This window comes from Arachis duranensis, chromosome 5 (assembly GCF_000817695.3).
Source record: "Arachis duranensis cultivar V14167 chromosome 5, aradu.V14167.gnm2.J7QH, whole genome shotgun sequence".
Taxonomy (NCBI): domain Eukaryota; kingdom Viridiplantae; phylum Streptophyta; class Magnoliopsida; order Fabales; family Fabaceae; genus Arachis; species Arachis duranensis.
Genome location: NC_029776.3, coordinates 94,698,133 through 94,711,530, shown reverse-complemented (window position 1 = coordinate 94,711,530; position 13,398 = coordinate 94,698,133). Strand labels below are relative to the sequence as shown.

General features: G+C 33.7%; 1 protein-coding gene across 1 annotated transcript; it reads left to right on the top strand.

The window, feature by feature from the left end:
* The first annotated feature begins 450 nt into the window (after positions 1 to 450).
* Positions 451 to 5,362, top strand: LOC107490612 (uncharacterized). Its single transcript, XM_016111396.3, has 11 exons — positions 451 to 846; positions 1,545 to 1,607; positions 1,884 to 1,976; positions 2,074 to 2,201; positions 2,310 to 2,505; positions 2,709 to 2,884; positions 3,306 to 3,435; positions 3,534 to 3,694; positions 4,017 to 4,096; positions 4,210 to 4,321; positions 4,573 to 5,362. Exons 1-11 carry the CDS (start codon positions 529 to 531, stop codon positions 4,778 to 4,780), a joined length of 1,665 nt encoding a protein of 554 aa, XP_015966882.1. The 5' UTR covers positions 451 to 528; the 3' UTR covers positions 4,781 to 5,362.
* Positions 5,363 to 13,398: the final 8,036 nt, after the last annotated feature.

Here is a 13,398-nt window from a genome sequence, read left to right as displayed (position 1 = left end):
TATATGGAGAAACCCTCAAAGATTGAAAGTAAAAGAAGTCAAGCCTAAAATATACCAATTTTTCTTCAAAAAATAAGCAGATCTAGAGAATGCATTGAAAGTTTGATCGTTACATTTTGAAAGATAATTTTATTATTAATAGAAACTAATTATATTATTATATTAATTTCAATTAAAGAATCAATTTTTTCAATTAATATTAACTATTTTTTATTAAAATTTTATTTTAAATTTTAAATCTTAAATCCTAAATTCTAATTCTAAAACATCCAACAAGTAGAAATTAACGTAATTAAAATTAAAAAATTTAAAAATTAAACTAAAATAATTAAAATTTTAAAAATTAAATTAAGATTTGAGTATAATTTCAGCTTACCAAAATGAGTATTTTTTTCTCTCAACTAGTCTAGAACTGGAACATTAGCTACGGCTATGAGACGAGAATTGAGAATTGAGAATTGAGAATTAGAAACCCTCCTAAAACCTCCAATTATTCTGAAGAAACTTTCTTTTTCCCTCTCATTACCGATGCTATTGATAAACACATATTCATCACTACCCACATATTCCTTCTCCTCCAATGCGCCATCACCTTCAACTCTTGCAGTTGCTACCTTGGGATTCTTCAGCACCACCGCCACACCTTCTAAGTTCCTCCGCAAAACAACAAGCCATAGTCACATCCCAAGTTTCGGTTTTCCCTCTACCAGGAACACCCCTTTTTCCCGTTATGCTTCGACCATCAGAGCCAAAGCTGGAACCACCGATTACTATTCCGTCTTGAATGTTAGCCGCAATGCTACTCTTCAAGAAATCAAGGCCTCCTATAGGAAGCTAGCTCGCAAGGTAACCTTCCCCCTTTTCCAGAAATTTATTTTTCTAGGGTTTCTGGGGTGTCGGATTTTAATGTGTTTTTGGCATGTTTAGCTGGTAATTCAAATGGGTTGTTGGGAAAGAGGAAGAAAGATGAAATCTAGGGTGCTGAAAGTTTTTTTTTTTCTTTTTTTAGTGTGGTTGAGTAAGTAGAAGTCTAAGATGAAAAGCTTGGAATGAAAATCAATCTACACTATTTTGGTATAGGAAAATATGAGATGGTATAATAATAATTTAAAAAAAAAAACGCACTTTCATTGTGGAGCATATCTACCGGTGAAATGTGTTCTTATTCTATGTCTCATCTTCTATTTTGCACTTCAAAAAATGAAACTCCATTGGCTGATCTGAACTAAAGAAAAGCTAAATTGGAAAGAAAGAGTAGAGGATGAAATGTTTTAGTTGGTCACTTGGCCTTCTTTGTTCAAATAATATACTCTATTCTTTATATAGTTCTATTTCATGAAGCTATTTGCATTTTCTGGATGATTCCATCTCTCTATGCCTCAATGCACCTGGACTTATTGCCAGTAGTAATTTTAAATTGTTAACTTTTTGGGTTGTGATTTATCAATTTAACTGGATTGTACAGTACAAAAGTTGTATTAAAATGTTTGTTGAGCCATTTGGTGCATTAATACTTCTTGTAACAATGTTTTTTTTGAGATCAGTACCATCCAGACAAACGTCCTGGGGCAGAGGAGAAGTTCAAGGAAATAAGTGCTGCATATGAGGTAATTCTTCTCCCCCTAGAACAGTATGTTTATGTTATAAGTAAAATGTGGCTCTGATAGGACATCATCATTCTTTTATCTTTTGCTATACTATCCTATATATGATTTAACTTTTTGTGCATTAGCAGCGTAAAATTTTCTCTATCTTGTATATGCAGTTGGATCTAAATTGGTTAATTTATAGTTAATCATATTGTGCCATGGATGATAATTTTCGTATTTACTATATTTTATTGTTCCCTCCTTTATTCTTATGGTAACAAAGCATGTGTATAGGTCCTATCGGATGATGAGAAAAGATCTTTATATGACCGCTTTGGTGAGTCAGGTCTACAAGGAGAAAATGGAGGGTCAGCCAGTGCTTCTGGGGTATGTTTAATTTCAAGATTATATTCGCTTCAATGTTTGTTCAAACGAACCTAATATGCTTTGATATGTTGAATTGTTGATTGGTTATAAAGACCAGGTTGATCCGTTTGATTTATTTGATGCATTCTTTGGCCGCACTGATGGAAATGGAATGTTTGGAGAAAGTGATGAAGGGGGCATGAACTTCAGTTTTAGAAGCAATAGAAGCCGTGGCCTTGATATTCGGTTGCCATCTTCTCAATTTGATTTTGTCTTATTTTACTTGTATGCTTGACCAATTTCTGTCAGAACACAAAATGTATAGAAATAACTTTATATTATTCTGGCATGCAGGCATGACCTTTATTTGAGCTTTGAAGAATCAATTTTTGGAGTACGGAGGGAGATTGAAGTTTCTTGTTTTGAGCCATGTAATGATTGTGATGGTACAGGAGCTAAATCAAGGAATTGCATTAAAATATGTACAAATTGTGATGGCAGAGGAGGAGAAATGAAAAGTCAGAAAACACCCTTTGGAATCATGTCTCAGGTAATTTAATTGAATCATATTTTATGTTATCAGTATATTTTATATCTATGTGGGGATCTCTCCTCTTCTGTACATACATTCTTTACTCTCTTGATTTATTTTCCAATTAAAAAAAAAATTAATTAGGTAGGGACTATACTAGATTATATTCAAATTATTTGAGACTATTCCAAAGGGAAGATATTTTGCTGTGTGGAATTCAGGTTTCTACCTGCTCTAAGTGTGGTGGTATTGGCAAGATAATCACTGATCATTGTCGAAGGTGTGAAGGCAGTGGTCAGGTGAAATCTAAACGAACAATGGAAGTGGTCATTCCTCCTGGTGCCAGTGATGGAGACACAACACAAATTCGAGGGGAAGGGAATTTTGATTCAAGGAGGTTAGCAGAATGGCAATGAATATTTTTGCTTTCAACTATACACTCCCAATGGATGATTGTTTGTCTGATTATGTAAAGCTTTGCATTAAAACATTAACTGGCAGCATGCATAAAACATTTGCTTAATATTTTCTTGATTTATTCTTTACAAAATTAATAAATATGAAATTGATTACTCATATGGATGGCTACCTTATCAAACTCACGGTTTTAACAAAGCACCAACTAATTTACCATGGAGGGCTTACTAGCATTATGAGGAGTTTATCTTGGAATCTGAGAACCAAGATTACTTGTTTAAAAATAAACTTGGGTCTTACTTTTTCTCAGATTATTGGCTTGCAACCAGCAACAGAAAGACAGTTAGAATCACCATGTATTGAACTCATATAGGTGCTAACTATCAGTTTCATCTTTTCAGGCGTATAAGCGGGGATCTTTTTGTGGTTCTCCATGTAGATGAAAAGCAGGGTATTTGGAGAGAGGGTCTTCATTTGTACTCAAAGATTAATATTGACTTTACAGATGCAATACTGGGATCTGTTAAAAAGGTAAACTTAGCTAACCCAATCATTCATGGCATAACCAATGTCTGTAGCTTCTATATGCCTTTCAAACTTGTTCTGACCTTAAACTTAGGTGACTTCAGGTAGAAACTGTTGAAGGCTTAAGGGATCTCCAGATTCCATCTGGGGTTCAGCCTGGAGACTCAGTAAAGTTGTCACGTTTAGGAGTTCCAGACATGAATAGACCATCTTTTCGAGGCGATCATTACTTCATTGTGAATGTTCTGATTCCTAAAAATATCAGGTTTGGAATTCTTTTATCTGTAATTTCACAAGACTACTGGAAAATTCTTAGTTTTTGGAGCTTCGTGATAGAAAATTTGTCTTTTTTTATGTTGGGGTTGAGAATTTCTGTATTATTTTATTTCACTTACCCTTTCTGTCTATAATCCTATAAATAGAACTTTCCAAGTTTGAATTTCTTTGAGTGGCAAAGTCGGTTTAGTTTCATGGGAGTGTCTGGCTTCACAAGAGAAAGAGATCAAAATATGATGTCTTCGTTACTTATGTTTCTTGAAGTTTCTTGTGATTTTCTTTCCATTCTCCTTATATCCTGCTTGTTTCAGTGCTACCGAACGCATGCTTGTTGAACAGTTAGCCTCACTAAGAGCATCTAAATATGATTCATTGTCTTCTAAGGACACTGGTAATAGTTCGTTTTACTTGGATACTTTTGGACTAAAGCTATGCGTTAACATACATATACGAACATGTAAAAACAAGAATATTATGACATTTTTTTGCATCCATGTGTTCTAGGGATATCCCAAGGAAAATTCAAAGAATTCAATACGGATCCAAAATATCAAGATTCAAGCAAGCGAACTAAACATGTTGGTTCACTGTGGACATCAATTCAGAATTTCTTAAGGTATAACTCTGAACTGTGCTATATGTGCTATCTGTAGCTGTAAACAATCATGAAATAATTGCTCAATTCGTTCAGAATTGCACTGCATAAGATAGCTTTTCAGATTTGCTCAACAGTTTCTTCTCTTGAACAAAATAAGATCATCATTCTGATTTGGATAAACCGAAGATACTCAAAGCTATTGACCAAACTAATATTCTTAACAGAAGTTATTCATGAGAAAATACTTTAATCTATTCATTAATCGACAGGAGAGGGCAGTCTGAAGAGAAGTTTGCATCAATTAGCTTGGATACATCGACGTCATATTGTAGATTCAGCCACCAAAATTATTCAGTCCTAGATTCCTTTGTTGTTTTCTTAATAATTTGTTTTTTAGCATCCATTGCAAACTCTAAGTATTCATTATTTAGGAAAAGAACCCAGTCCCTCATAAGAGAGCAGAGTGAGAACAATTGAGGAGGTGCTTGTTAAGAAAACTAGGAAATAAGAAGGGAAGTGAAAATACTTTGATTTTCCTTCCATGATGCTTCGTAGAGAATGTGGAAGTGGGTGAGAAATCAGTTTCAGCTTATTGTCATGCTACTAGAGATCAAAACTGTCGGAGTAGAGCGAGAGGAAGTCGCGCTCCGCATTCAAACACGCCGAGTTTTTGTATACAAAGCAACTGTAAGTAATTTTCTTTTCAAATCCTCTCCTGCATTCTTTTTAAGCTCGGGTACACACCAAAACCTGAGCTTGATTGGGCACATTATCTGTTTACTCCTTTGTAGTTTGTTCCCTTTTGTCAGAACCATGCTGAAGATTGAGTTTTAGTCTTAACAATCATCAGCAGCTTATGTTGACACATTCCTTCCTACTATTTTTAAGAAATGAGATCACACTGAAATTTTATTTCGAAGTTAGCATACTGTTGAAATCCTAAACATGTTGTAAGTTTGTAAAGTGAAGAATAGAAAGTGTCATACATCATGTAACTGATTGAGATTCTTCAAAAATGTATTTGGATAAATCACTTCAGGTATATAGTTGAAACTGTCATATCTGTTGTTTTCATGTGAAAACTAAAAGCTGGATAATTTCTTTCTGCAAGTAGTTGAAGTTGTGTGGACCAATAATTCCAATAATTTATTGAAGTATTGTTTTACAGTGTGATATGACATGCATAAACTTGCTACAAGACTACAAATTTGTCATGTGACTCAGCAGAGTCTTTATTGATAGAAAATATTGTGGCAGTGAGATATTATGACTATGGTGTAGAAGTTGGAGAATCTGAAATAAAGTTATAGTATTATGTATACAATCTGGCACACAGTGTCATGCATTTATTTGCCTATAGTATGCAAGGTGTGGTACACAAATCATGACTATCTAATATTGGTTTGGCCATGTCCTAAGCTTACATGTGAATTTGTCTGCACAAAAGTTGTTGCATTGCTAGATGAAAGAAGTGATGAGATAATTTAGGATCAATTGAAATGTACTCTTCATATGGAACTTGTCATTGTAGGATTATCACAAACATTTCTCTTTGAAAGGAATCAAGGCTTCGAAAAATTGCTTTTAGCCTCAAACCCCACTTGTGGACTCAAAAAGCTATGCCATTTCAATTTCATGCAATTTGCTATCTTTTGAATTTGGAATGAGTACAAGCGACCAAACAGGCATTTAGGATATTAAATAGACTTCAATATTTTATACTTGTGTCACTTTGGACTCGTTAAAAAAAAAGACGCAATTTAGCATTTGTAGTTCTAAAAAGTAACTCAAAGTAGTCCCCAAGATGAGGTTGTTACTTGTTAGAACTAGGAACCAATTTGAATCACTAAAATGACTCCTTTGACTGGGTCACTTTCCTGTAAATTGAGAGAATGAATTGTTAATGTCTTAATTCTATTGATTGGAATGAACTGCATTTACGATTTCAAAGATCAAAATATTCGATGTTTTATTCAAATGTATCAACCAGGATTTGTTTCTTTTTGCGGTGTTACATTACATAGTGCCCTCAGAATTCATTAGTGATACCTATTGAATTCAAAACTTTAAACCGCTTTGGACCTTCAATATTACAGATGCGAGTCAACTTCATAAGTCCCAGCATTTTTTATGGTGGCATATAAGAGCTAAAACTTAATTTTCAAACTATGAAATAATAGCCACTTCAGAAGATTATATGTTAGATTCACTTTTTTCAACGTCAGAAGTTTGACACATCATATTCTCACTTATTTTTTATAATATCATTATACACATTATTTTTTTTTATTATGTTTGTCTGAATTTGTAAAAAATTGAGATTGTATGTTTATAAGAATTTGTAAAAAAAAAAAAAAGTGATATTATCAAAATAGCAGTGATAATATCTTTTATCAAAGGTTTTGGTAATGGTTGTTAATACCAATGAATTAAACGATAATCTTTAATTAATTTTAAGATATCATTAATTGTTAATAAAGTTTTTTCAAAATTTGAACTGAAACATAAATTTTAGATTTTATTTTTATTATTTTAGTTTTTTAATATGTTACTTGAATTTAGATAAGATGCTTTTTATTAATATTTATAATTTAAAGTTAATACGGTTGAAGAGGAGGGAAACAAAAAAGAAAGAAAAACGTAGAACATGATGTGGTGGACTGGTGGTGTAGAATATGTAACAAAGTTTACAAAGTGGGACAAAGATTCGGTGATCACTATTTATCTAATAATCTTCTCTTTAATTGGCCGCTAATTTGGTGGGCAATGATATTACCCGTTATAAGCTTATTTAATTGGAACATTTGCGTACTAATGGACAAGTCAAAATTCGAAGAAATTGCAGGTCAAGCCAAAATATTGTAACAACTTATTTAAATGAAATACAAATTGTTTTTATTAGCCACTATAAGATAGAACCACATAAAATTACGAGAGGAGAGGAGAGGAGAAGGAGATGTATGTTAGGACAAATCATTAAAATGATACTTGAAAATGTATGTCGTTAATAAAAATAATTTTTAAAGATATAAACAATAAATAAACTATTAAAAGATTTAAAAATATGACAAAGATAACTATATATTAAATATATATTCTTAAAAAAAAGTTTAATTAGATTTTGATTCGGTTTTTTATTAGTATATTTTTTATTTTTAAAATTTGATTAATTTATGTAAAGTGGATTTTTTATGTTTTTTATTGTCAATGATCAAATTTTTTTAAAAAGTAAAAAATCTAGAAATGAAATTTTGTTTTAATTGTGCATCTTCTAAATAGTTATTCAAATGTCGCTACAAAAAATTCAGATCAAATATACAAATCATTTGCTAAATATATTTTTTTTATACTTCAAAAAGATAATATCTTTTAATTAATTTTATCAGATTTTTAAATTACATTTAAAATTTATTTGTCATTCCAATCTTTAAAAATTATTTTTTCTATTAGTATAAACTTTTGAATACCATTATACTTGTGCTTTCAAATAATATAAATGCTTTTGCCATAATAGTTACCATCAAATTCACCTTAATATAGACTTTTTTGCGATATGGCCACGTTAACTTTCTCAATAACCCAACATTTCATTTTCAATATCTTGTAAATCACATCCTACAGTGTAAAGTTTGATAAAAATTTGGATCATCTTGAATTTCCAACCAAGTGTTAATTCAAACTCCTATAAATAACCACAAATCTTTTGAAGTGATTAAGAAGGTAATACTTTGACATATTATCTCATTAAAAGAAACTTCTATTTTTATGGATCATCACATGCATGGAATAAGAAATGTTGTTTGGACCAACACCTACTTGACCGATTCAAGGGTATACAAGAAATATTATTTGAGAACTTTGAAAACTTCTAAAGGTTTAAGAAGTTGCAAAAGTAGGTGTAGTTGTAGGTGAATTTAAGTTGTTCATCATCACATGGGTAACCCAAATAATGTGTGTGTTGATTGATGACACGGATTACTATCATGCCCTCAAGAAACTCTACACAACAATCTCACCCACACGTTTCTTTCTACTTTTTAGTAGTATTTATTTTTCATTTTAGTTTATTCTACTTTTGTTATGGATTGCAACCAGGGTTCTATAATAATTTCAGAAAATGTTTTATTTTTGTTGGTTTCTTCTTTGCAATATTAATTACACATGTATTTTTGCTTCTACTTTCATTTTCAGTATTAAGACAAAATTGTCGCATTATTTTTTTTTTGTTAGGTTTTGTATTTTTTTAGAAATTTGTAATTGAAACATGTGGCAATTTTCATAAATTTAATTATCAAAATTAAAACAAATAAAGTACTTTCTCTTACGCAAGGTTCGTTATTTTGTTTTTCTTTATTTTTTTTAAAGATATTAAATTTATTCATTAAAAAATGAGTAAATATTTGTCCAACTTATAGGACAATTAAAAAAAAGATGGGATTCTCCCAATAGACACTAAATTGCCTCACTATATTAACAATACTATGAAAGGAAAAAACAATAAAGAAAAGAGAGAATAGGAAAAGTAAAGTAAAAAGTGAGTCAAAAAGAATTGAGTGATAAACTTAGTTTTTCACTGATTAATCTCAATGAAGCAGTGTAAATTTTTATTAGATTTGAGCTTTGATTTTTGAAGAATAGTTTATTTCTTACCTTTTAAATATTCCAACAAAAACGTGCTAAAAGATTTACTTGTCTCGCACCTCTATGTCTACCTTGCAATGCTGATAGTAACATTTCTCACCATTGACGGAAGCTTGTAAAGTTGTGGTTGATGATGTTTGTGTTGAATGGATTCTGTTCTCAGAAGATTCTCGATTCAGAACATTGGGTAATTGGACTTATGTGAGGAAGTCTTCTCTTCCAAAGATCTTTCCAAATTGAGGTAATTGGATTCTCTCCAAGTTCTATTTCTGGCTCTGCATGAAAAAATTGGTATGCTATCTGATATCCCGAAGTCACATCATACGATCTGGATTTGTTGAGGGAGCGTTGCAGAACATCTTTCCCTTCTACTGGCTTAATTGATTGGATTCTGTTTCTAACTTCAAGTGGAAAAATTTCATTTAACATCTTCTGTTTTCATTATCTGTTTTCTGTCAATAAGTCCCTAACCCATATGTGCTGACCATATGTGCTGACCAGGATTAGAATGTGAGATCATTTCAGGAGCAATGCTCATTGGATATGGAGGAGGTAGCCAAGGCTCAGCAATTATTCAAATTGTAGAGGCAGAACCTACTTTCCAATTGAGGTCTTTTTCAACAACTTTTCTACCCTCCAACATACTTCGCCATCCCTACGAAGGTGAGTGTCCTGATTCAGCATTTATTGAGTTACCATATCTATAGTACTTCCCCCTGTATATCTGAACTAGAATAGATTGAGGTTTTGTTGTGATTCGCCAAAACTGCTTGCCTAGTAAAACTAGGTTTTGGGCTCTAAGATCTTTAAAACCAAGACCTCCTTCTCTTTTTGGCCGTATCATTTGGTTCCAGCTGATCCAGGCCATACACCTTTCATCACCTTTCTAACCCCAGCAGAAATTTGTGAAGATAATATGGATTTCAAATAGTAAAGTGTCCGATAATTTAAAGTAAGAGAGTGTATAAACTGACACTGCCTCACCAACTGCTCTTAATAAAACCTACTTGCCTGCCACAAGAGCTCGAATGAGGGGAAGGAGTGTTATTAGTAAAAAATACCGTTGATTTATCTAAATTGATCTGTTGACCACTAAATCCTTCATATGAGTTCAGCAAGTTAAGAATGTTGTCACAATTATCCTCTGAAATTTTACAAAAAAGAATGGAATCAGCTGCAAATAATAGGTGATTTATGGTAGGACACCACCGATTAACCTGAATACTTAAAACCTGTCTGTTTTGCTCTGTTTTGTGTAGCAAAAAGGAGAGTCCTTCTGCACAGAATAAGAAAAGATAGGGGAAAAGAGGGTCACCCTACTAGATACCTCTTTCTTGCTTAAAATACCTCCTTCCACAATAATAGAATAAGAAACAATTGATACAAGTTCACGAATCCAGTCAATCCACCTTGTTCCATCAAAACCAAGTTTGCCCATAATGAACCACAAAAACCTCCATTCAACTCTGTCATATGCTTTACTCATGTCTAATTTGATAGCCATTTCAGACTCAAAACCAGTCCTCTTAGTTTTTAGATAGTGCATACATTCATGTGCTATAAGAATGTTGTCAAAAATCAAATGTTCTTTAATAAAAGCACTTTGATTAGGACTCACTAAAGAATGCATATACCCTTGTAGTCTATGGACCAGAACTTTCGAGATAATCTTATACATAATTGTAGATAGGCTAATCGGCCTTATCTGACTCATGTAGCTAGCATCAGTGGTCTTGGGGATCAGACAAATTTGAGTGTGATTAAACCTCTTCAGAATTCTTCCTCCTCTAAAAAAAGCTACAAACAGCCTATAAATATCCGCCCCGACAATGTCCCAATACCTCTGAAAAAATCTAGCTGTCATACCATCATCTCCCGAAACACTCTGAAAGTGAACACTAAAGGTGGCACGTTTCACCTTTTCAATAGATACAGGTCTTTGAAGCCTTCGGTTCATGAGAGCTGTAAACTTAGGCTCAAAGTCCTCAAAATAAGGTTCAGGGTCTGCCTGGTTTGAAGAAGTGAAAATCTCTTGAAAATATTCTTCTGCTATGGCTGCTATACCTTGATGAGTGGAAGCTGCCTCTCCATTTGGGCCAATTAATCTCCATATCTTATTTCTTCTTATTCGGCATCTGGATTTCCAGTGAAAGAAGGTGGTATTTCTATCGCCTTCCTTGAGCCATTTAATCCTGGATTTTTCTTTCCAGTAACGTTCTTCATTAAGCATGGCTTCTTCTAACTTCTGTTCTAACTCAAGCAACTCAGTACCTCCCTAAACACCTCCTGCTCAAAACTCTTCTAAAGCAGTAGTTAGTTGGTCAATGGCTTTTTTAGAATTGGAGTTGCTGCTTTGTTGCCATTGGACAAGCTTGTGCCGACATAATTTAATTTTTTTTAAGCCGCTATACACATAGCCGAACCCTCAAAAGAAGTCTTCCAAGCATCTGCTATTAAGTGTCTAACTTCCTCCAAATTACACCACCAATCTTGAAATTTAAATCTGCGTTTTGATCTCTCAGTTTGAGGATGGGAGTCCAGTAGTAAAGGAGCATGATCTGAGCCCATTTTTGAGAGTCTAAGCACCATTGGATTTGCATATAGCTGCATCCATTCCTTCGATGCTAGGAAACTATCTAATCTCTCCTGGATTAGCTCCTCCCCACTCCTCCGATTACTCCAAGTGTTCCTTCTACTAACCATTCCAAGATCTACCAGCATATTTTTTCCAATAAAACCATTAAAATTTGCAATAGATGTTGGGGATTCTTCACCTCCTCCCTCCTTTTTATTAGGATTGGTTATTGCATTGAAGTCCCCAGCAATGACAACTCTCCCACAATGTTATTGGATCATTGTTGAAATAGTGTTGTATTATACGCTCCTAAGTTGATCATTGTGGCTCAAATGCACACCAATGTATAACCAGCTATCTTCCAAGCAATTATTTTTTACCTTTGCTGCTATATAGAATTCTTCTGCCTCCATAATATCAACGTCAATTCCTTCCCTCCATGCTAAAATCAAGCCACCAGCCCTTCCATTTGGATCCACTATATGCCACCTTGTCAAACCAAAGTCTCTCATCTTTGACTCTACTTGTCGAGATTGATTTTTGCTTTTAGTTAAAAAAATAATCTCGGGGGAGTGGGATTTATTAATCCCTTTAAGATTATGGATTGTCAGGGGTCTCCCCGAACCCTGACAATTCCAAATTAGTAGTCTCATGGCTCTTTGGATGCCATTTGACGACTAACATCCTCCACCTTAGTGACATTCAGTTGATTCATCTCCACACAGATTCTCTTTGGATCAACATCATTTTCTTTATTATCATTAGCACGTTTTGCACCTGTGATCTGAGCGTATTCATTGACTTTTCTCCTCGCCATTTTTTTCAAGTTTTTCTTAGTGTTAAGACACTCTAGCTGCACTTCCTCCCTGCTTTTATTTATCTCCATGTTTATTGGCATGGTTATGTCAGTGAAAATCGTTTGAGAATCTGCTACCTCAATTATTGGATCAACTCTCCCTGCATTATCCTCTATCTTCATGCTCTCTGTTTTTTTTTTGTTATTTCTATATTTTTCTTGCTCTCCCTTATTTCTATTTTCACTCACTGAGAGATTTGAGAGGTAATTGACTAGCCAAGCTGGCTCTGGCTTTTTTCTATTCATGTTTTTGGCATTGTTGATTGAGTCTGCTGCATGATTTTGATCTTCCTCTATGTTGACTATCCTCTTCCCGACTTGATCCACCCTCATTCATTCTCCAACACGGTTCTGTTTTGCATTACCCTCTTTAAAATCACCTATTAGCACTTGGCAATGTTTTGCATCATGCCCCAACCTTGCACAATAAGTGCAAAATGTTCCTAAGCGTTCATACCTCAGTCTCACTTCAACATTCTGCTGATTTGGCCCCATTTTTTTGAGGTGATCTCTAATCCTTTTGTGAACCTCTATTTCTATCTTTACTTTTAATATTCTTGACTCTTTGCCCTTTACCTCAAAGAATCCAGTATCAATCACCCTTCTAACACTTCCTCCAAGTTTCCTCCCCACCTCCATAGTTTTAAAGCTCTCAGGTAAACCCCAAAATTGCTTCCATACTGGGAACCTACAAATCAGAGTCTCCTCTGTCTGGTCGGCCTCCTACCACTGTTTAACATGAAGGATGTAATTCTTGAATAACTAAGGTGATTCATTTTCTATTCTCAACATATCCAATTTATTGTTGAAGAAAAATTAGAATTGATTCCTTATTTTTTTTAGCAACTCTAAACCCCTCTGGCCTCCCCCAAATAACATTCAAGGCATTAGTCAAAGTTCCTGAAAAAAAGGATTTATCAGCAATAATTCTTTCCATCAGACTTTTTGAGCATGCCTTTACGCCTTTTTCAATGTTTGCCTCCTCTAAAACCACTACCTCCTCTGCCTCTTCATCACTGTCCA